The following is a 25336-nucleotide window of genomic DNA, read 5'->3' as shown; positions in this document are numbered from 1 at the left end:
ACTTCATTCACTCATCCATTTATATTTAAAATCTGAAATATAAGAAATAATTATTACCTTGGAAATAATTTATTTATTTATTTTTTCTGACATATTTACAATTTAAATATTTCAAAACTTACAGTTTTATGGAACAACGATAATATACATGTCACAAAAATGATCTGTCTAAAAACTAACCCACTATCAACAACAAGTGCAAATATAAAAACACTATAAAAACCCAAAAGAAAGTTATTCGAAATACTAAGCGAGACAAAAAGTAAGACTGCAAAGATAAACGAGACAAATTTTCGCTATATACAACTTCAAATGCGTGGATCTGCAAAAAACTAACAAAAAATAATTTTCTAAAAAAATAAACAAGAATACAAGAGTATTTCTATTGGGCTGCATCAATAATCTCGTAAAACATTTTCAAAGACCATAATATAAGCTAGATGCGTCTCTCCTTACCATAGCAAATTCAGAAGACCCAAATTGAAATCACAAAGTGTAAATTAAGTAGTAAAAATATATTACTCTATGTTAATATGCAAATATTAAAGGTTAGCAAAATATTGAACCAACTTGGTATGATATCCAGTTTAGTGCTACTGCTACCTGTCTTCTTCTGAGTTGGTTTGGTATTCAATCGAGTGAGGAATATATTGTAATAATTTATCGTGCAGTTTTAAAGTATCGATCTCTAGGGTGTTTATTGTGAAGAGGAAGAAATAGAAAAAGATGAACGCAAAGAAACATAAGAGGAGTTTGAAACCGATGCTTTTTATTTGTTGTAATGTTGCTCCGGCTGGATCGGATGAGCTGAAATAAAAAAATAACAAATTGATTATAAGACGACCTTTTTTTGGATTACCCTTATTCATGAAATCTTCGCGCGAATGGAGTAAAGGCCTTCGTACCGTGGCCATTCATACTAAGAAAAACAAACATTTAAGTCATTAAGTGAGGAGAACTCCCTATATATATAAGCCTTTACTAAAGTGTTTGAAATTTTAGATACATGCGGTTGTTTGTGTGACATTACATTTCACCCATTTTTAAGAACTTTCAACGCTCAAAATCACTTTATATTTGGCGCCACAAGAGAAAGACCGATAAAACCCATCACTTACCATTCAATGATAGGCGCTCTTGGTGAATCTACATCATCAGTAACTATCGTTTCACCAAAGCTAACACGTTTTGTTATCAAAGGTTGCAAATTTAAAGCTTCTTTTCTCCTCTTGCGAACTTTACTCGACATGCCTTGTGCTAACATGAGTGTTCGAGATATTCCAGATAAAGTATTCTTACGAGTTTTCTACAATACATTTGGTAAGATCTTTTATTTAATTGAAAATTTGTGCTATAAAATCTGACAGAAACATCTCAACAAACTTGAACATTTTAAGCATTCATAAAAACATGTAGGCCAAAACGTCTCTCATAAAAACAAAAATATTTGCGAAGAAAAGAGTAGGGAAGAAAAGAATAGAGAAAACAAGAAAACACATGGTCACACTTACACCGAACGATTTTTTCTCACCACCAAGAGTTTCTAAAACGACATAAATATTTGATAGTTGAAAGATGTAATTCGTAATAAAAATGTTAGTACAATACGAATACCACACACCTTCATCGTTGTTTTCAACATTTGACTCTCCTTCATCAGTTGGTTTTGAGCATTCAAAATCTGATAAATCTGAACGATCTGAACCAAACTGCAATCGTCTCCTAAACAAAATAATTTTCCATTTTATGTTGCATGTAAAACAAGGGAAGAAGTTTGATATTCACTGGTAATACTCTACCTGCATTCATTCAACTCATCAGCCATTCTCGTCATGTTTAGCTTCAAAATTTCAGTGTATGCAATCATCAGCTCCATGTTGGGGACAGCACGAAACTCCTAGATTACACAATATTGTAACTAAGTATCTAGAACCATGGATAGCGGTTTTTTGGGACACAAGTTAATATGTCATGTAACACATCTCCTTTTTGTATCCCCAGTGAATAAATCTCTACATCTAGATTCAGTTAGGATGATGCGAAAACAGAATCCTAAAATCTCATCTAGCCAAATAATACAGTACTGATAATTTACAAATTTAACCAAACAATAACACCCAGAAATTCCACTGCAGTGTTTCATCAAGGCATTGCGAAAAAAAATATCTCAATTCTACATGGCGGTGGTAACAAACGAATGTTATAACTGTTTGTTAAGCAGACTACCTCCATCCACAAGCCTACTACATATGACATTTTCAATCTAAATAAACGAGGAGTGCTGTTTTCTTACTTGCTGATAACAACCATGCTGTTCGGATTGAGCAGATATTTTCATCGCTGCTTTTCGAAGTATTTCAGCTTGTCTTTGAAGAAATACATACGCTTCCTAAACACAGGATTCAGAAATGATTAGACAATATTGAGAAATTTTTATTTTTTAGTCATATGAAAAAAAAAATTAAACTGACCTCAAATTCTTGTGTTCCAATTTGGAGTCTTCGGAAATCCTAAGGGATGAAAAAATGCAAATAATTGGAATTGGAACCTGAAATGACAGCGATATAAGGGTAGTGGTAGTGGCGACATGTTATCACGGATAATCTCTATAAGTAACAGACAATTATTGTAACTATGTTTTCTAGAACCATGGATGGCCGTTCTTTTTTTCTAAGATAAGAAAGGAAAGATGCAAAATTATCGAACGAGAGCATAAAATGACGGTTATATAAGGGTATTAGACTTGATATAAAAAGTTTAGTAGTAGTGGCGACATTTTATTATACTACGGGGTAATCTCTATGGAGGTCGTAGAGAAAAGCTAAACACATATACTGTTTTCATAAATTCGTATGATAATACCTTTATTTTCGAACTAAAATTTGCAATTTCTTTATCCATGCTAGCTTCTGCAACATCTCTTGCACGTTCCTATAGCAACACGAAATATACTTAGTCACCAGTGCCCCACGAAAACATCAAGCTGACATCAAATAATATAATTACCTGGTTATCCATTCTTTTCTGAAGTGTGAATTGATCAGTTTGGAAGGATAAGACAAGATTGTTGAATTTCTTTTCCATATCTTCATCCTTCATATCGACATAAGATGACGGCATCACAACTCGCTCTTGCTTAGAGAGGTTGTTCTTTTTCTTATAAACCACAGCTGGTACCTGCAGAGAATTAATGGAACAAGAAGAGAGTTTTTTTATAGCTTCATTACTATCATTCTCCTTCTCCTCTTTTGTTTCATCCTCTTCTTTACAAGTTTGTATATGTACATCGCTTTCCATCCCTGTTGCAAGTGGATCAGTCAGGTTTTCAGTCGTTACAATTGGAACATCTTCAGAACATGTTGAGTGATTATCGTCCTGATCTTCGACGACTTCGATTACTGGTACGGACGGTGTGGAAGCATTCTCAGTGTCGAAAATATCAGATGAATGAAGTTGTGTATCTTCTTCTACTTTGAGATCTGCGTCTATTATTCAATTGTCAAAATTATGCTAGTTCGTGTAAATAATAAAGTAAAATAAATAAATAAATAAATAAATAAATAAATAAATAAATAAATAAATAAAAAAGGGCATGTTACCTTGCCTTACTTCATCAGTGCATTCGTCTACATGCTCCGACGTTTCTTCTTTCTTTTCGTCTTCTTCATATTCAAAGTTTTCGATTTGCTGTTGCTTAAAGGTTTCACGTAACCTACTCCACGAAACACGAACTGGTTCTGCTGACACGCCCAGTCTTCTTTGCTTGTGTCTCAGTGTATTATTATTTTCATCTGTCACAACTTCTTCTACTGGAGATTGTTCACTTTCATTACTAACTTTACCTCGCTTACTCAAACTAATTCTTTTCCGTCTACGATTTTTGAAACAACCCTCGGGTTCGCTATCAGATGAAATATCTGATCGATCAAACTCGATAATGTTTGCGATTTTAAGATTTACGACATTTTTCGGCAACAACGAATTATGATCCTCATTATTCAACTCAATATTATTATTATTATTATTACTATTATGAACAGTAAGTAACTCGCCAACCTGTTCATTTTCGTCTTGTGTTAAAATAACAGGGGGTAGTGTTGATCGACTCGATATTACAGTTTCAGAAGAGAATTTTCTCTCCTCCTTATTGTTTATTTCACCGTTCTCCTTCTGAGAAAATACACTGCTCTCCTCCTCTATATTTTTTAACGCATTCGCGTGATGAAAGTTTACATTTTCGTTATTTCCATACTTCCAAACTCCCTCCATTTCGTTGCCAATAACAGGAGAATGTGCTGGAGCGTGTTGATTAACAACACTCGCATCGATAGTGTCCTCTCCTTTCAGCTCGATAGAATTATGTCGACGCAATCTTTCTGGTATGACAGGTTCTACAGAAGTCGGTATTAATTCATACGCTTCTAATATTTTATCCATGGTGAACATGTCAAGTTCAGTTTGTACACTACAATCACTTCGTGGCTTCGTCCTTACACTTTCTTCATACAAGTTCTGCGTGGTTTTAAAATCTGTTGAATAATTATCCGTCTGCGTGGCGTCTGATGACCGCGGGCCACCTTCAGGAGATTCTCGTACACCCTGTAAAGAAAGAAAGCTACACGCTTGTAATTGTCTAAAAAAATCTTAACATAACGAAATTAAATAACAATCCAGGTTGTGTTTAGGAAGTAAAGTGCCTTCCGAAAATATGCAGTATATGAATTCTAAAGTAACCAAGCGTTATAACAGATGATAACTTCCAAATAACACACAAGATTACTCAAAATAGTGCAGCCGACTACGCTGACAACAAAGTTCCAATTTTTACCTTGAAAGAATGTTTGATGTGAAAGCATCTGTGGAAAACAACACTTGCTAAGAACATAATCCCAAATTAAACCATTATTACCAATATACTTCTCTTAGTTGTTATAATTATATGACCATGTTGACAAGTTTAAGTAAACTTTAAAAGTAACAGAACACCTATCTACATTTCATGTTTAAATTTTCATGTTTAAACTATCTAAATTGATGCGACAGATGAGATGTTAACTCTCTTTCGACAAACACGACAAAATGTCGCAGCAAGTGGGACGGCTAATAAACAGAAGAATGTCGCCTTGACTTGCACAGTAGGAGGGACTGTGCAATTTTATTATTGTTTAAAAAGTAAAACTTATCAAATTAAATGAATATACCAAATATAAACATCAGTCTTAAGATCGAACAAGATATTGTCTTTAATTGTGTTTTCTTTCACAACACCGAGGCATGGAGACAAAATCCTTTTAGACGGAGTAATTACGAATCGTAACTTTTTACGGTATTGTCTTAAATGCACCAGGGAAAAAATCGACGACAAAGCAAAAATGCGAGTTTGTGAGTTAAAATTATAGCTTTTAATGCATCTCAAATTAGCTCATAGAGGTCTCAGTTTTAACCTGATTAGTTTAAACCGACTATGGAACTATTTTAGCGCAGAAAGATTATTCCTAATCGATTGAGTAATTAAGAAGCAGTTAATCTTTTTCACGCTGTGTTGTGATATGAAGAAAATATCATTCGGTAGTGAGAAAACAAAAATGCTGAGGTGAATTTTTCAGAAGTTTGTTATCTTTACTTTGAGAAATATTTCATGAGATGGGAGATGTATATCAATAAACATATAAAAATATAGTGGACATAGGATGGATGCAAATGTAAAATTACAAAAAAACAGAGAAAATACTTTTTAATCAGGTCGAAAATAACAAGAAATATTGACAACAAAAAAACACGTTACCTTGCAACAGCGTTTTACAAAATTATCAAGTCAAAACGAAACATACTGATCTTAATTTCGTCGTTGCAATAAAATTACTTTTCTATATTATAACCGAATCGGGTATGATAGCTACTTTAAAATAAACTGAATCTACCTCCGGAAACTCTGATACAATAACATGCAATTAAGTTTAATTTTTTCTAGATTCACGGGGGTCATATTCTGCTTAAAAGAGCACTGAGTTGTAATGGGTACTTAATAGTTATACATATGAGCGTTATTTCAATTATTAAGATCAACTTGCTTCTTTTTACGCCACGTTGTAACAATTACCGCCATTCAGCGATGGGTGTTAAAACGACCATCGTATATAAAACGAACAGACAAATGTTAAATGCGCATGCAGCATGTATAATAACAGAGTAATCAAAAACCAGGATGAAGAAAATTATTATTTCAAATTAATCACCACTCAATTTGTATGGCTTGTTTGCAACTGTCGAAACAGCTTCCGTCGAGGGTTTGGACATGTTGCTAAAATGATAGAAAGAATGTTTCCACGACTGCAAAGCCTGTCTGTAGTGACGTTGCATCAAGACTATTTATCACTTTGTCACATGTAGTTAGTTACCGACACTTTTTCTATTTTATTGGTTAAAAAATATTTTTATTTAAGTTCGATGAGAGTTCGCTATCACAAAAAGAATAGATAAACAGTTACCAAGTTAAAGAAAGGTATCTGGAAAAAAGTTGAAACTTTTTTAAAGTAATTGAAGATGAAAGAGTTATTTAAAAGTTTTTACTGAATAATTTCTAAAAGGGAAGAAACTTTTAAATTTTTTTTATCTAGGCCTATCTAGGTCAAGTGTTTTGAAAGAACAAATAAATATATTTGTGAATCTGACTCATGAATAAATTCAGAAATGGTAGAGTTAGCTACGATAAATGGCAAAGCACTAGTATTAAAAATCTTACCGTACAATAAAGTAACATACCCCCTGAAATTTTGTATTGGGTCAAACATACGATACTACGCGGCATGCATAAAACAGGGGGAGTAAAGTCTATTTATTTATTTGTATGAATGGTACATTAAGTAAATAATAGTAACGAAGATAAATAAAATCATATTAAGGATTAAAAAAAATAAAAAGCATGATCTTTTAAAGAGAATCATCATGTTCTAACATGAAATAACAAATATTGAATTCATTTTTTTGTGCACACATAAATTGCAAGACAGCAACTATTTTCCTTGTTTTGCTACATACTAAGAATACGAAGAATACGAAGAAAACTCGCATACAATGTTTTTAACACATTAAATATTAAGATAGAAACCAGCTCTAAAATCTCTGTCGTCTAATTTTCATCGTGTTTGAATAAAGCAAAAAAAAAAACGAAACGCAAAAATAATAATTAATTCCACCCCTCGTTATCACCACAGGAGTTTTTTATGAAGGGGAGACTTATTTACGCGTAAGAAGGTTCACAGAACAAAATATTGGTTAAAAAAATAAATACGGCACCGCCAAAAACTTTTTCAAAACAAGAAAAACAAACTGTACCTGTGAATTCAAAAATATCCTTCTTAAATCATCAGAGGTCGTGCAACCATTATATCAAACAAATGTATCCTTCTTAAATTATCAGAAGTCGTGCAACCATTATATCAAACAAACGTATAAATTGTTCAGGTAAAAAAAAGATATCTTAAAAACTTTATTAAAAAGCGAACAAATCTTTTATGAGGTTATTTGATTAATAATAACTCATATATTTGGATAGATTCAATAACGAAACAAGAAATGATAACACAAATATACACAAATAAATAGTTATTATATAAAAAACATCTTTTTATCTTTACCTCGCCTTTATATCTTAAGAAAGCAAATTTTTTTTCTCTTTTAGATCTCAAAAAAAACCGTTATAAATTTATAAAGATTCATCGAACTGAAACAACAAGGAAATAGTATTAATTATGTACCAGGTTACGTATTAAAGAAGTAGTTTAGATAACCTTCGTGAAACGTGGTGTAGCATGCTGGTGAGGAAAGGTGTAGAAGCAAGGTTTATTACAACCAAGATAAAGATATCAAAAAATGAGAAGAATTATTAGAAATATATTTGAGAAAATGAAACATCAATGCAATATAACTATTCTTAATCGAGTATCTTGTAAGCCACACAGCAGTTAGTACAACGTCTAAGCTTCACATCTTTAAGCTTCTTAACAAAACATTTTAACATCGTCTTCTCTGTTGTTGAGTTTCAAATCACAGTCAGTGCACCGCGCGACAAAATATTGATGAAAATTTAAGTGGAGATATATCAACTCAATACCTGTTTCAACGGCTACCATGAATATAGAATAAAAATTTTTAAACTTTACACAAACCACGCAAACTTTCCGATGACAAGAAAACAACAATGCATAAATAAGTTAGATGAAATTAATATTAATGCACGAAATATTTTCTAAATGAATCTTATTGTATTGATACAACCGTTTGAAACATCTCTCCAGGATGTAGATGAAAGAGAAACTATTTTGTAGATGCTCGTCTTATTGGAGAATTTTTCTAACACGAGTTCAGAAGTGAGGTAGTAGTGATTGGTTGATTAGAACATTCATTTTTTTTTTGTTACTACGTTTATGTTCAAAGCAAGGGACAAATATTTTATCTACAGGACAGTTGTTCAAGGTACAATGGATGTCAATGGAACAAAAACCGAAAATGACATGTAAATTCTATCGGAAGGAAAGATATTTTTAAAATAGATACGTAAAAAATTCATTATTAGACTGTTGTTGGAAATATTATACATATTTTGGGTTTTTAAGACTTTTTTTCTAGTGAACGATGGATATTCAAGGCTCTAAAGGTCTTTCAGTTCCCGAGATTAAGGAAAAAAGACCGAGAAAAGGAATTTTCTTTGTTTACACAAGAAGAAGATTTGACTTACCATCAACTTTTTATGTTCGTACTCAGACTGCTTCATGAATAAAAATAGTTGGTCTGTGATATCTTGATATGTGATCGACTGCTTCTGTTGAACAACAAACACGAATTTTAAATTAAAAAAACAGATGGCAACACAAGTTAAAATACTCCAATTTATCGCAAGTGAAAAAAGTAAAGGCGGATTAAATTTCTCCCGAATTTCGGATAAGCCTTTTCAGAGATAAAAAGCAAAAAAAACCGTTGTATACTGACATAAACTTCCTTCTAAGATTTATCGACATGCTACTTATCCATAAGGACACAACAACGTCTTCAGAAAATTTGCAAGCTTTAACAGCTACAAAAAGTTTATATTTTTGAAACACGACCAAATGATTAATGACCGAAAAAACTTTAACTCGAGACAGACAGTTTACTATGAAAATAGACTTTCAAAATAATGAATAAATTGACAAATTTTAAATTCACTCTTCTCTTTAAAATCAGAAAAATGTCCAATTAAATTGGGCCTGTAAAGTGACAAAGAAAAATATACACGAACGCGAAGAAAAATATGCACGAACGCAAACAAAAATATCTACAAACGCGAAAAAAATTGCACGAACCATGGTATGAGAGGGCACATTCTTTGGTATAATTTGAAATATGTGTGAAAGTTCAGATTCGTACTTCTGTTTCAAGGTAGACAGAACATTCTACAAAATATCAGTGAAAAATATTTTCATTCCGCCACACAGCAAAACATCAAACTTAAAATTATTTTAGATGTCACGTGATACCTGAGTGGTGTAGAGGTCTTGTTTCAGCTGTTCCATGACGTCATCTTTTCCCATCAACATATCTTCCATATCAAACACTTTCCCTACCGAAAAAAAAATAACAAAACTTTTTATTTCATTGCCCGTAATTTTGTAACAATACATCTAATATTACACGTACTTGAAAATTCTAGATTTCTCGATTCTAAACTTGTAACAAGCCTATAAAAACAAAATCAAGTAAAACGAGGTTTTTTTAACCGTAAGTACAGTTCTACTACACAATAATCAACATAAAAACCAACACTAACCTCTTTAAATCTTGTATTTGTTGTTGCTCTGACATGCTCCTAGCAGGTGATACGCTCTTTAAAACTTGTGCACTGTCGGAGGTTTGTGTACCTTGAGATGTTTGTTTGTTTTCCAACGTCTGTGTGCTTTTAGTACAATACCTAAAAAAGTTTTTTTTTAACTGGTAGAACGTTTTCGAATCCAGCACACATCCACACATCCACCGAGTTTTCGTTTTGTATCGACAACTCTTTTTTTTTTTTTTTTTTATGATTAATACAACAACTACTAAACGGTTTCACTCAAGGAAAGACTTTTAAAAATTTATAAGCTTGATACAAAAAAAAACTGAGACCTTTCCAGGTTTCATAAAAAATGGCGAAAACTCCACGAATCTAAGATTTTCACACTTCGAGTACTTAATTTCGCGAGTATTGTGTATTTGTGGAATGTTTTAAATATTTAGTTTCTTACGTTATCTGTTCTTTCGTGTTCTTTTTTTCCTCAGCAAGCTAGAAATATAAACCCGAGTAAAAACACAAAGCGAAACCTCACTAAAATACTCTCACTTTCGAACGCGTCTTATAAATTCGAAAAAATCTTCCTTAGGAAATTGTGTATCCCTGTCTTCCTTATTCACAACACCTTTACAATTCCCTTGGAAATTTAAAAAAAAAGACGACTTCACACGAAGCTTTTTATTAAGTGTCAGCAAAAAACAACTTAATTTTATGTTTTGTTTCCTATCATAAACGCCCTACGTACATAACAAGTAAAATTATGAACTCTCCATCAACCTTGTGGAGAAACAGACCATATCTTAGGGTCAAGTTACAAAAATTCCAAAGCAATATTTTGACTACCTGTTTTTTTAAATGATCTATTTGCGTTTTTAATTCTTTGACTGTGTTTTCTTTCTCAGCTAATTCTTCAATTAATTCACTCTTTCTATAAAAATAGGTAGAATATAAATACAAAAATATATAAGATAATTGGATTTGGTTATCAAGAAATTCTATTTTAAAGAAAAAAATTAAGAATAGTTTTTTTTTGAACAAAAACACCGAAAAATAACAAATATGCAATCAGGAATATTATTACTATTATTTACTCAGGATAGCCTCTTCAGTTTCTGTAGAAACTGTTATCAATAAGGGTCCTGCGAAGGGGGTTCTAGTGCATTTAAAGCTCCCATTTGAGCTACGAAAAGCGCGGAAGCACAACAACTGCTTAACTACGCAACCGCCTAAGATATCGATCCTATTCTCATGCTGAATGTAAAGCAGAAAGGATCGATTCACACTTTTATGGTCTCTGTTATGACTCGGGCGGGGTTTGAATCCAAGACCTTCCGCACTGGAGGTGAACGCTCTATCACAAGGCCGTCAGTCAGTAAATAAATATGGGCACTTAATCAAACCATACTTTTCTTCTAGTTCCATGGAAGATATTGATAAATTTCCAAACTTCAACAACGCTTTGTCCTTTGAGTCTTGCAAGAACTGGTTATCATCTACGAAAAAGAAAAAGAAAACAAACTAAAAAATTAACGAACAAAAAAGAAAAAAAATTTAAAGAAACATCCTATCTACCGACCTAGCTCACAGACGAAAATAATATGAAAAATGATTTAACATTTAAATTTATTTACACGGAAACTTTACAATTAAATAACTGATAAATTTTAAACCATATGCTAAAATTAAGTTTAAAAACACTTTTTTTTATCAGTGCTGGGAAGATCTTTTGTTATCATAGTTAGCAAAACAGATATAAATAAAAATGTTACAACGATGAAATTTATAGTCTTATAGTAAAATGTTATTTTGGTTTTAAACTGATGTGTAGAAATAGTGTAGAAGTTCAAAATGTGAGAATAAATATTTTAACTATTTTATTTCATAAAATTTACTTGTATTATAATTGAGTAGGGTTCTCACCGTAGTAGTCCCATTCCATATCATTTGGTTCCTACCAACTTCAAATATTTATTTACATATTCCAGAACAAACAAACTTAATAACTACTCGGAAAAAAGCCACAAATTTGATGTCTCGCTAAATTTGCTACACATGTTATAACTAAAACTTACAACATAATCTAATAACCAATCAATTCAAAAGAAATTATGTGGAGATTAACGAGATTTTGTTTAATGTAAAAACTATTTTTATACGCCAAAAACAGTTAGATGTTGTTGAATTGTTTTTAAAAACTTCAGAAGACTTTTTATGGTGAGTTAAATACATAAAAGTTCATCTCTAAAATACACATGTTAAAATATTTATTTTAAAATTATCAAGTTTCGATTCTTAGTTGAAATTAAAAAAGGGTTAGCTCTTGTTGTTCGTGTGATTTGAACACATGAAAGAAGAAATTGAAACAATGATTCTACACAAGACAGCTGGGTGATTATGTTAGAAAGGGAAGTTTATACAAAAGACAGAAATGAAATTCCATATTCTCCTTTTTAAATAATTTCAATGTTACTATCTATTTCTTATCTTGGTTTCTGGTAATTCAAATTTTTAATTTACACAAAGAGCTTTTCTAGTAAAATCAATCAGTTAAATTTAAAGAGGCTTTAATGAAAAAGACAAGCAAGAAGACAGTATTTCATAAGAATTATTTCACCTGTGTTTTCTTTCTATGTATCCACACTCACCTTTTAGCTTTCTCAGTGCAGACGATAACTTCAAGGCTCTGCAAGATAAAATGAAAAACTGGACATTTCCAAGGTTTTTATGTGACATTAAAAGAAAATTTAAGCAAAACACATCAGGTATTAACAACAACAATAACACCACCACAAGCAACAAAAATGACAATAGAAAATACACATGAAATCAACAACAAAATACAAAAACAACCACCACGACAAACAACGACCATAAAAACAAAACGAAAAAACAGCAACAGTAGCAAGATTGTTCACCTTTTCTCTGCTTCTTGTTTTTCTTGTGCAAGCTCTGAAATTTTTTCAGTGAATGATTCGAAGTCTTTGTTTAGATCATCAAAAATAAGCTGTATAATAAATTTATTGGTAATGAAACAAACGAAGCAAGAATGTCCGTTGATCTCATTAAAAATATAACTAATGTAAGAACGGCGTAGAACTTTAAGAAACATACAGAAATGTTTTATCATTTTATTAATGCTACACATATATTAACGGCTTTTTCGGTTTGTTTAACAAGTCTTTTAAAAAAGCTCTTTTGTTCTCACATATCCACATCTACAGACTTTTAGATTTCCCAAATATTTTTAGAGTTGAATTAATTAACATATAAAATTATGCTGAAATGAAACTCGTTTCATTGTCCCAGACTTCCTTAAATGTTTGGTAAAACATTATAACTTTAAAATAAAAAAAAAATGGGGTCTACTTAACAACTTGGGCAGCTCTTCAATATAAGACCACCAACATTGTGAACATTGGGATTCCTTACAATTCTTCTAGTAGTGCAAAACCAATGAAATATTGGTCCTAATAATTTGGCTTTACAAGAAATAAGAAAGCTAGAAAGAAAGCTGCCAATTGTTCTTGCATTAGAAGTGTAAATATTGTGTATGAAAATAAAAATGTGCAGTTCTATTGAAGAAGTAGATACCCACCGATGTATTTTCCACATTAGCACTTGTATTTGGGTTCATAACAATTTCTTCTATCTTGTCAAATATAAGCTCTTTCTTTTCTTTAAACTTTGAACGCTAAAAAAACGACAACATTGACCTTGTGGTGGATATAAAAGGGGAATCGCAATAACTTCATTCAAATTTTTTGAAATTAGGAAATACGCTTTTTGTTACTGTTATTATTATTGTCATTTAAATTACTTAGGAATGATTTTTTTTTATTGTCAATGTCATCAGTTAATAGCTATAGTCATTACCAAGAACATGATCATTAAAGTAACTGTTTTCAACTTCCTCTCAATCAACACCTGGTTTCTATTAGCTGAAAATAATTGGTTTCTATGTACTTCAGTTTTTACCACAAATGCAATTTAAACAATGTTTTAAATAAAAAACAACACAAAACTATTGGAATCGTTAAGGATCCTTACAAAGGGAGTTTTAAATAATTTTCAATATTAACTAAGAATAGCGTTTACAAGTATATAAATTTTTATAATTCACTTATTTTTGAAAGATAGAACAACTTACACATTTCTGTGCAAAGGATGTGTATCGATCTCTAATTGGTGAGTTTTTCACCTGTGAAGATGAGTCACTACCATCCGAAAAATCGTGAATTGGCTGAATGTGGTTATCCAATGAGTTTTCCTGAAATAAAAAAAATTAGAACATGCCTACAAAATCAGTATCTGTCTACACTAAACACTAAAATCAGTACATGTCTACACTAAACACTAAAATCAGTACATGTCTACACTAAACACTAAAATCAGTACATGTCTACACTAAACACTAAAATCAGTACATGTCTACACTAAACACTAAAATCAGTACATGTCTACACTAAACACTAAAATCAGTACATGTCTACACTAAACACTAAAATCAGTACATGTCTACACTAAACACTAAAATCAGTACATGTCTACACTAAACACTAAAATCAGTACATGTCTACACTAAACACTAAAATCAGTACATGTCTACACTAAACACTAAAATCAGTACATGTCTACACTAAACACTAAAATCAGTACATGTCTACACTAAACACTAAAATCAGTACATGTCTACACTAAACACTAAAATCAGTACATGTCTACACTAAACACTAAAATCAGTACATGTCTACACTAAACACTAAAATCAGTATCTGTCTACACTTAACACTAAAATCAGTACATGTCTACACTAAACTTATATTATGTTGTATTGAAGACAAAAGAGTAAAAATAAAAACAATAAAAGATTTCCTAGGTAAATGGATAAAAACTTTTTTCAACAAAGGTTAAAGGTTGCAATAAAAAAAACAAAAGTTGATAAATGGTAGTAAGAAGAATAAAATTCTCAGCTGGTCATACCAATCCTTCCTTCAATTCTTGATCTAAAGATTGTGGCCACTTGTCACATTTTGTACTTGAGAGTAAAGGAGTGCTATGGATACCACTAAATCTGTTCAACATGGCATTTCTAGTAAAACAAAATTAACAGGAAAAATGTTTTTCCAACAAAAATTTGGTCTGAAAGTTTGTTGGTTTAATCAAACTCACCTGCACACTTCCTGTTTCAGTTCAGAAAGTTCGTTTTCAATATTGTTCTTTTGTGCCTTTAATACCTATAAATTTTCAAAACGAAAACAATAAATTGGTATTACTTCATAGGAAGGAGGAACTAAAAACTAAAATAACAAAATCTAATAAGAAAAAGGAAATAAAATTCACAATGTACAAAAACAAAACATACAAAGACACACCAACCTCATTAGCTAGTGACAAGTCAGCAATCATTGAACTCATGTATTCTGATTTATTTGCTGACTCCTGTTTGACAAAATAAAATCAATATAAAAACAAAAACTTCTTTTGTACACACACTTTAGATTATGGTCTCTATAAAAAGATTGTTAATGCTGTACATCTTTTTACTTACTTACCTCAACAATATGTTCCTTACTTGAGGTCAAATCTTGAATTTGCGTTTGTAATTGCTAAAAATTTAAAGAAAATTATTTAAATAAAAAGCCAGGGCCCAAAAATTTTTTAGCAACCTTATAAAACCTATAGAAATTGTTGTGCAATTTTAAATTTCAGCAGGCATGGAAATTCCAAATATCATTCCATATAAAAGTCTATAACCTAACACTTTACCTTTTGTATTGATAGATCTCTTGTTAAATTTTCTTTTTCTTCTTTTAATAAGTCCAGTTTACTATCCAATAAAGAAACCTTGAAGAAAATAATATATTAAGAAATGGTTGCTTCATAGAAACCAGTTAAACATAGGTTTAGGTATTGCACAGGATTCAGAATGAAATCTTAAGACTAGTTTTCACTGCTAAGACATATTGTACAATTAATTGTAGTAACTAGTGTACAATTTTTGTACAGTTATACACAAGAAGGATTATGACTAGTTCACATTTTGTTATACGTTATATGTTCAACTGTGCAGAATACATAAGAGATGTATTCAATTCAACTGAAGGTAATTCAATAGGGATCAGGTATTAGTTTCTTCAAATCAAACTAATTTGATTAAAAAAATTACAATATATGGTATGTTGTGGCGATATCTGTACAATATCTTATACAATTATAAATAATGTGGACAATATATTGTAGCAGTGAAAACTACCCTTTATACAATAAAAAATAAAAGCAAGGCAAAAAAATATGGGATAGTACAAGTATACAATGACAAAACTAGTGGAAATGAATAAGTATTCAATGTATTACCTTATCTTCATATTCCTTTAAAGCGGCTTGTAAGGATGTATTCTCTTTTTCCTGAAATAATGAAACAGCACAATAGATTAGCAATGCCTTGTGTTGCTCAAATATAGTTGCAGTGCAAACTAATTTACTAAAGTACGTTATAATAGAAATGCTATATTGGCATGAAAAATATAATATTTAAAATTTCAAAAAAAATACATACAAGTTGGCAGGTTTTCTCCACCAAATCATTTTTAAATACATGATATTCCATAACTAAATAAAAATTAAATTAAACGTTTAACTTTTAGTTTTTGTAGGAATAAAATTGTTCCTTACATAGAAAACAATGTTATTGTTAAAAATTTATGGAACAGAAACTTTTTACTGTGATTTGTAGGAGCATTGCTATTTTGTGTTCTGTAATATTCAAAGTATGATCTTGGTTCCTTGTAGTTGTGTTTGAAGTGAAGTGAGTGAATTTATTAAAAGTTTGTGTACTTGTCTTAAAACGCAAATGTGTCCTACAAGAATGGAAATTTTTGCCTTTCTGAGCACCGACACGGGAGTAGTCGTGTGTTCGAATCTCATCTTAGTAACTATTTTTTTTATTTTTACTATCTCGCCTGCGTGGATGTGCTTCCAACTCATAACTATGTCCGAAATAGTCAATTGCAACGTCAAAAATTTAAATTTCATACCTTAACTCTCTAAATACTTGGAAGTCATCTAAATTACAGTTCAGGCCAAAATTGGTATTTGTTTTCAACAAAATTTGGCACAGTTAACCAAAAAAGTATGCTGAACATGATGGTGATATCAAAATTTTGATTTTTTGTCACCTAAATGCCGTTTAAGCTTATAAATGTTTCAATCGCGCGACTTTCAACCATGAATGATAGGTTGTGTTTTTTGCTAGCAGAAATTGTAGAATTGGGTTGCATTGTGGATGTTTCATAGTTGCGCATTTTTAATAACGAGATAGTTAATGCAGTGTCTGCATATTGTTTATTTTTCAAAAAGATAAGATAAGTGTTCACAAGCTTTATTTAACTAACTCGTAAAGTAAAGTTTTCAAAAGTGAATATAGGCAGAATTAAGGTCTCCCCAAATGCCTGGAAAGTAGTCTGCAAAAAATAAATTTCGCAAATTTTAGGTGGAGTTTGTGGTCTTTCTTCTTCCTGTCAGTCAGTTTGTTCCAGATTGACCCAACGAAAATTGAAATTTTGAGGAATTTTCCATTCAAGAAGAACTCACAAATGAATTTTAAAAAATAACTGCATAATGCAAATATTATTGCCTATCTGAATAGCAAATCACAATTTGATAGACAGCTTTTTGTGAACTTTATTTGCGAGGTGGTTTGCGTATTTCATAAGTCTTGTTTGAAATTATTATGGGTGGTTCACACCACTGAGTTCAGCGTTATCACAGCTTAACTCACAATGAGCTAATCTTTAGAACACCAGCAGAAATTGATGTTCACCGGTACAGTCGAATGTATACAAAAAAGTACTGGGGGAATAAACTCAATTCTCGAAAAATTTTTAAAATGCGGTTTATAGCACTTAAAAGCATTGGACTTATGGTATCATTTTTCATCAGACGCCGAATGAAAACAATTTAATTGCCTGAAACCGAAAACCGATGGTTACCCGTTATCCTGAGCCTGGCCCGTATAGTGGAACATTTACAAAGATAGAGTTAATGAATCCAAAAAAAGCTTAAACAAAGGAGATTTTTTGTTTTAAAAACATAGGAGAATCGTGAAAAGAAAAAATACAAAAATAGGTGAAATTTTAAAATTAGAGAGAAAGGAAAGCTCATTATCATTTGGCTGAAAATACTCTATGAAGTGAAAACCTTTTTCAGACAATATCTATTTTATACACAGAGATTTTCAGGAATTTTGGTTAGTTTCGAAAAATTTGATGCCGAAACAGGTGAAACTTTAGGTTTCTTAAATAACAATACGTTTTGATTCGTAGCACACTGTTATTCTACTACGTCAGCCACTAATTTTTTTTCAGAGAGCTAACTCATGTGAGTAAGTATTGCCAATATAATATATACTCTTAGTGTGAATTTCAATGATGAATAAAACAAAATAGGTAAAAGAGAACTTGGGAAACTTTGTTTTTTTTATCATGAAGAACTGACAAAAAAAATTATGATCACCAATTAAGAATTTTTCATACCAGTAGCCTTTAATTCTTCATAATTCTTAGCAACTAGCTTACTATCATCCAACAATTTCTCATATCTAAGATAAAAGTGGAATAAAAGCAGAAATGTGGTATAATTATGTTACTTTTTATCAACTTTCATAAACTTAACTTCATTTTAAATGTTTTACTCCGTTTTTTGTGTTAATTAGATTTTTTTATTTACAGGTGTTTTTTAAATACAAACACTAAAACTAATGGCTCACAAAGTATGCTTAGTGTTCCTTTAGTTTGTTTGTTAGACAGACAATTCTTAATTGAAAATCCTAATTGATATTCCTTATCACGAATCTATTTTCCTAATGACTTATTAAATTATCCAACTAGCTAGTTGATGTATTCATATCAAACATTGTGAAATTTAAAAGAACGAAAAAAACTGCACACAAAACAGAAAAACATAACCTTGCTTACTTTATTATCTTCTTTTGCAGTTGATCATTTTCTTGCACAAAAGATGAATTTTGGTCTTCAGTTGCATCAAGCTAAAAAACAAACAATGCATTATAAATTATCTATCATAACAATATAAACAACAACAATAACACAGCCTACCATTCCTGAGTTTCGAAGATTAAACCTATGAAACCAGCTTTTAAATGTTCTGTGAGATTCACTCATCTTAACTTACACAGTTTATTTTAAAATTGATAAAAATAGTATTTGACTTAAAAATATGTTCTTCTGTTTTATTTAATTGATTTGCTAATAAAACAATTAAACAGTGCAAATATGAAAAACAAAAATACAACAAAGTTAAAAAATGTCATTATTAAATATGTAACTTCTTTCTGTATTTATCATAAAACAATTGGCTATTCTATTGGGAGTATAAGCTTAAAATATGGAATGTATGTTTTTTACTGCATTTTAATTTAAATCTAAAAAAAATTTTTTTTACTTAGTTGTGGCATAGTTTGAAAGTGTTACCTATTCTTTACCTTTTTGACAAAATCTTTTTCTACCAGGTAATTTTTTAGAAACGGGGATATAAGGCAAATCACCTATAAATTACCTAAAACTATACATTCTGCATATTATAATGTAAGAGTTTTTTGTTGCTAAAATAGTTTTGATAAATCCTAATTTTTGCTAAGATCTTTGACTAAAGTCGTTTATTTTATAAATTTTAAACCATGGCTATAACAAGTAAAGTAAAAATACTCCAAAGACTTACATGTTGTTTCAATTTGACATTATCTTCAAGTAAACGTTTATTAGTGATCTCAAGCTCTTCAATTCGACCATGGAGATCACTATGATCCCTGCACATGAAAGAAATAAAATCCATGAAGAGTTGAAATGCACCAAGCCACAGTTCTGCTCTGACACAAAACGTATTGACAGTAATCAATTTTTAGCACAGATTAAAATTATTTAAATGTTATGATGGGATTTATAGCTGAGCAGCTCCAAACAGTTTGAACATAAAAATTAACTGAGAAAAAAAAAGGCAGCCTCAAAGCAATAAAATATTATACTGGTTGAAAGTATTGCAAATTGTAGTAAATCATAAGTACATAGTTGTCAATAAAAGTGAAACAAACTTTCATACCAAGAAAGATCAGACGTCTCCATACTATCATTGCTGTACGTGCTCATAACTGTAAAAAGTAAATGAAAATTAATTTAAAATGTTATGCAGGTGCAACTTTGTTTGTATGCAATGTTTGCACACAAGTAAACAAAAACTGTATGTTTTGAAAGAATGATAGAATGAACTTTAAAAAGCTTTTTAAGGTACACTCCATGACGGAAGTACCACATTTTTGTTTTCGTGCAGTTTAAATTGATGACTCAAAAATTTAAATACCGTATTTCCTCTAATAAGCGCCGCGGCGCTTATTTAATTTTTGTGATTTTAGGTGCGGCGCTTATTAGAGGGCGGCGCTTAATAGAGGGCGGCGCTTATTTCGAAATTTCAGATTTCAAGTTTCTGAAGTTTTTGCCTATTCTTCAAATTCAATCCGTTGGTTGAATGCTATCCTTAGTAAAAGTTTTTTTGATAGATTTGGGGTTCTATAGAGGGGTAAGTAACGTACGAGAAAGAAATAACGGGTGAATTATCGTGTCTTTTCCTGTTCTCTTTCTATCAAATATAACAAAGATAATTTCAAACATCAATTTCTTCGTCGCTTTCTTGATCAGAGTCAATCAAATGAAACGGCCCGCATGCATCCTCAACATCCGAATCTGTTATGTTCTCAAAAGGATTTATTTGACTCTCTTCCTCTTGCAAGATATTCAGGGATTCTCTTAGCCGTGATGCCCCATCAGGACAAGCTCCCTCCTTTTTAAAACAGTGGATCTTGTCATCTTCACTACCATCGACTGGAAGGCTTAAACCGCATGTTTTAAAAGATTTCACGATGAGCTCACTTGACAGCTTTTTCCAACCTTCTAAGATCCACTCGATTACTTTCCTTCGCGGAGGTGGCTTCATATTACCTGCTTTTGTATATTCGTGGATCCCTTCACTAAGCCATGTATCGTAAGCTTCGGTAACATGAGCTTTGAATGGCTTATTCCACGAAACATCGGGGGCTTGAATATACGGAGTACAACCACCGGGGACGATAACTGAATCAACATTGAAACTTTTCAAACGTTGCTTGATTGTTTGCATCATGTGGCATTCAAAGGAATCCCAAACTAACGAAACAATTTTTGAAATCTGATAAAAACAACACGATGATCGCAAAAGTAACGGGAAAAAGGAAACGAGAGCTTGGCTTGGTCGTCCCTGCCAAGTTTCTTTGCTGTTCAACCAACAGTAAAATTGCAAACATTCTTTATGAGGAACTTAATAAGAAGAAATGTAAATTTAGCTATTTAGAACTTAATGTAAATGAATATTGCAATAAGAAGACTATAGAGTTCGAATAAAAGCATTGAAATCTCATTTTCTCTTGATTTTCTAATAAGCGCCGCATTTGAGGGTGCGGCGCTTATTAGAGGGCGGCGCTTATTTCGAAATTCGCATTTGAGGGTGCGGCGCTTATTAGAGGGCGGCGCTTAATAGAGGGCGGCGCTTATTGGAGGAAATACGGTATCCTACTTTCTCACAAATACTGTAAAATGTCATACTTGCACAAATTAATTTCTTTCCTAGCATCACCTCATTTATTTGCAATCACCGCTCTACTTTAGTTCTGCAAACACTATGCATTTTTTATTACCACAAAAAGGAATCAAAACTTACTACTTCCTGTCTTGCCATCTTTTAGCTGAAGTGACTTGTTTATCAATGCTGATTTAGCAGATGTCTAAAAATAATTTCTTGCAGTAATTCACAGAATTGATTGATTTTTTCTTTTATAAGTTGCACATCCATGTAAATAACACGAATATAGAAATTTTACTTATGAAACAGGAAAATAGAGAATGCAACAGTTGTACCATGCCAAATGCACTTAGCCATAACAAATAGACCAATCTTATTGAGGTGAAGAATATAATACCTTTGACACACAAAAAAATGTTTTAATTTTTAATTAAAAAAAATCTATTGACAAGAATTTCAATACATTTATTATGGTTGTAAACATTAATATTTTTATAACTGCAGAATAATCAGAATATAAATACCTACCAACTCATTCTTAGGAAATAATACTCTTTTGGCAGGGGATCCACTGTTTATATGTTTTATACTAAATCAAAAGATTTAAAGTTGTAAAAATTCCATCCATTAATATTACACATTAGGGGGCTTAGCCAGTTACTATATTGGGGAAACAGAATCGCAATAAAAAGTTCCAAGATTTTAAGTTAACACCTGTTTTGTATCCCGTATGCATTCACTGATTCATGCCTCCACAAATATGTTTATCTATATCTTTTTTTATAATTTTTAATGTAAATTTTTCCACAGGGCTTTAACATTTATTTGAAAGTCTTGAATGTCTTGTTGCGTCAAAGCATTACTTCACGTCATTTATATCCAGCATTGGTAGTAATACTAATTTACTGGTATGCTGAGCAGTTTACATTTGGAAAACAATAGAAACTTCCATTGTAATTTAAAAATAAAAATCACAACAGTGAAAAAAATAATTATTTTTTAGCGGTTATAGCTGATAATCTATGTAAGGAAAAAAATGTATAGTGTTCTGTTTTTAATAAAAAGCCAAATGCTTTTACATTTTTTTTATCAAAAAACACTTTGTTTAGACCTTGTCATGCGAAATAGTATATTCAATTTCTTTTTGGTTAATATGCAACAGAGAAGAAATAATAAGACACCTCTTTTGGTTAACAATTTGTATCCACTCTTGCATTCCTTTCTCACATGCTGACCAATTGATAGCAGGGTCTGTACGTTCTTCATCCAACAACAAGGAGAGGTCATTAAGATAATCAAATATCTGCAACACGAAATTAGATTTGGCTTATATAGAACAACTTAATAATTCCTTTCACACTAAAAAAAAAAGTGTAGAGACTTGATAGTTCCTGGGGCAAAGCCCAGAGGCAGACCGAGAAAGACTTGGCAGGAGGTTATAAGGACAGACTTGATAGAGAGGAAGTTGAGTTTAGATCTAACACAGTCTAGATCAGATTGGAAGAGGGTCATTAATATACCCCGTCCAACCCATGCTAGCATGGAAAACGGACGTTAAGCCGGGAATGATGATGATGATGACACTACTGGAAAAACCAATTTTTTTTTAAGTTGCATGCTAATTCAGAACCTTTTCTGACTTATGGCATATCAAATTCTGCAACTTACCTTCATGTCTCAGGTTTAAGTAAAGCTTGTCCCTATAGAACCAGAAACATTTTGCTGACAGAGCAAGATATTTACAATTAATTTCACCAAATAATCTAATATCTTTTTTTGACTGATTCAGAAAGTCAGCAATTTTTCTCTGACTTCTTTGAAGGATGGCAAGTTTATTTCTCACTGTAAAAAAATAATTTTTAACGTATATGATTACATACTTCGGTCTCAGTTGCTTTCTCTTTCAAAAATGAAATCAACTTTGAAACTCTAACTTGTCCATGTTTCTCTTCATCGCAAGCTGTAAATACATTCTGCAAAACGATGGAGATTTCAGGTTTTAACCCTTCTTCAGTAACAGGCTCCATCTAAAAGAAAAGATATGTTATGTTTTTATCGTAAAATTGCTAATCTGATAAAAAAAATCTTACCAAAACTGTAAACAAAAGAAACATTGAATATCAGTGGAAACAATATATAATCCATTACTACAAAAACAATTTGAAATTGATATTACACATTTACACACCTTTATTCTGATTTTTCATGTTACTTTATCTTCTTCCATTTTTCTTTAAATTTTCTTCAAATTAAACATAATGTATTTCCAGATTTCATTAATAAGAAGCCATCATTTTCTTTCTCTTGTTAATTCTTTCTCTACGAATTGTTTAAAACAAGTGCATTTTGTGATGTATCCTTTTACTTCAGGATACAACATTTTATAGTGATCAAAAGGTAAAAAAGTTAAATAATTAATCTTATTTTAGAAAAAAAAACTATTCTTTTTGCTATTTTCATATAAATATTTGATGAGTAAGATTTTGTAGTGTTTTGTGAATCATTTACACCTGATAATAGATAATTTAATTCTTTTGTTACATAACTTTTTACAGCACTGTATGGTAAAGAAACATTACACTCAAATATTATTATTATGAAATATCAAGTAGAGAGCTTTCTGTACAACAATCACTGAACCCACTCACTTTAATAATGGGAATTTCTAGTTAGGGTGATCTTATATAAAATTACTGGCCAACACATTGATAACAATAATACTGGAAAATTTCAAGTGATAATGAGGATGTTTTTGACACAAAAAGTGTTTAGTATGGACACCATCTTCTTTTTCTGAAAAACATCCTTCTTTAATTTGTTTAGTATACAATACCAGGGGTTAATCCAGGAAATTACTTTGGGCATGGGTAATCCCTTAAATTCTTTTTCAACCTTTTCAGGAAACGAGAAACTTAATATGTTTGTATCAAACAGTTAATATTTTAAAATGAACCTTCAAGATCTATTTTGGGCACCCAAATTAGATGTCCCCAAAATTGGTATAATGATGTCCAAATTGACTTGTATTAGCCCCTGATTACTTGTGAGATTAATCATATTTAAGCGTTATAGTTGCCTATCCTTTCAAAATTTCTACCTAGTGAGTTGCTTAGCGGTAGTTTAGATTGGCTCCTTATATAAAAAGTGTAATCAAAACTACTAAACTATCAAAAAATTAACCCTAGGCTCTAAATAATGAACACCTCTCATGAGAATTCTGTAAAAACAAAAATTTTATACAAGCATTTAGCATTTCAGTTGATTTAAATTTTTTTGATTCCGGTTAATAAAGTAGTAAACATATCAACAACAATTTTTTGCTGCTCATGTTCATCAATATCTGCATAGTTTTACCTTTGTCACTCACAGGAAAAAGTTACAACAGCCATGGTATGGAAGCATTCAAAACATTAGCTCAAATATTTAGCATTTGAGCCTCTTCTTCTTATTATTGTTTACTCAAGTTAGCTTTTGGCATACTACTGTCCTCATGCATGCCGATTTTTACATGTGTATCTAAAAAAGCTTTTCTATCAACGTTCGTTCTTAAACTTGTAAAACTCGATTAAAAAAGCATTTCTATTGCCACTTAAAAATATTTGATTCACAATTTTATTATTTTCTTCGAGTTGATTCGCAAAAATGGCATTTCGATTCAAAAACTGCTAAATCAAACCCTGATAAATTTAAATACTTTAACATCAAATACAACAGAGTTTACTATCCAAAAGGAAGTATATTTTAAGAATTTTATTCTTCTAAAATTTTTCAAACCACCTGTTAACCAACGAGTCACCATGACAACCCTAACATGAAGCCAACTAAAAGAAGGGCTAAAAAGCTTCCCCTGGCCTAAATGAAGGGCTTTGTGTGCCCCCCCCCCCCTACCGCCCCCCGCAAAAAAAAAAA

The 25336-nt window shown here is 31.4% G+C and overlaps 1 protein-coding gene across 2 annotated transcripts; it reads right to left on the bottom strand.

Moving 5' to 3' along the window:
- Positions 1 to 39: 39 nt before the first annotated feature.
- LOC130662608 (inositol 1,4,5-triphosphate receptor associated 2-like) lies at positions 40 to 23770 on the bottom strand. Of its 2 annotated transcripts, XM_057461502.1 has the most exons (38): positions 23616 to 23770; positions 23308 to 23454; positions 22609 to 22730; positions 21956 to 22016; positions 21566 to 21629; positions 19919 to 19967; positions 19541 to 19628; positions 18778 to 18848; positions 18337 to 18401; positions 16362 to 16414; positions 16160 to 16210; positions 15572 to 15649; positions 15358 to 15411; positions 15182 to 15244; positions 14975 to 15039; positions 14786 to 14894; positions 13953 to 14072; positions 13401 to 13496; positions 12721 to 12809; positions 12451 to 12488; positions 11211 to 11298; positions 10649 to 10733; positions 10260 to 10297; positions 9806 to 9946; positions 9676 to 9716; positions 9516 to 9598; positions 9342 to 9431; positions 8738 to 8821; positions 3600 to 4599; positions 3007 to 3485; positions 2863 to 2931; positions 2472 to 2510; positions 2294 to 2389; positions 1800 to 1897; positions 1622 to 1722; positions 1512 to 1543; positions 1119 to 1306; positions 40 to 807 (listed from the first exon to the last, which is right to left on the bottom strand). In XM_057461502.1, the coding sequence occupies exons 2-38, from the start codon at positions 23452 to 23454 to the stop codon at positions 600 to 602; spliced, it is 4443 nt and encodes a 1480-aa protein (XP_057317485.1). In that variant the 5' UTR covers positions 23616 to 23770; the 3' UTR covers positions 40 to 599. The 2 variants fall into 2 exon arrangements, with proteins under 2 accessions (XP_057317485.1, XP_057317486.1); XM_057461503.1 differs by lacking the exon at positions 9342 to 9431.
- Positions 23771 to 25336: the final 1566 nt, after the last annotated feature.

The sequence above is a fragment of the Hydractinia symbiolongicarpus genome, chromosome 10 (assembly GCF_029227915.1).
Source record: "Hydractinia symbiolongicarpus strain clone_291-10 chromosome 10, HSymV2.1, whole genome shotgun sequence".
Taxonomy (NCBI): Eukaryota; Metazoa; Cnidaria; class Hydrozoa; order Anthoathecata; family Hydractiniidae; genus Hydractinia; species Hydractinia symbiolongicarpus.
The sequence above is the reverse complement of the archived record's forward strand: the minus strand, read 5'-3'. Positions and strand labels throughout refer to the sequence as shown.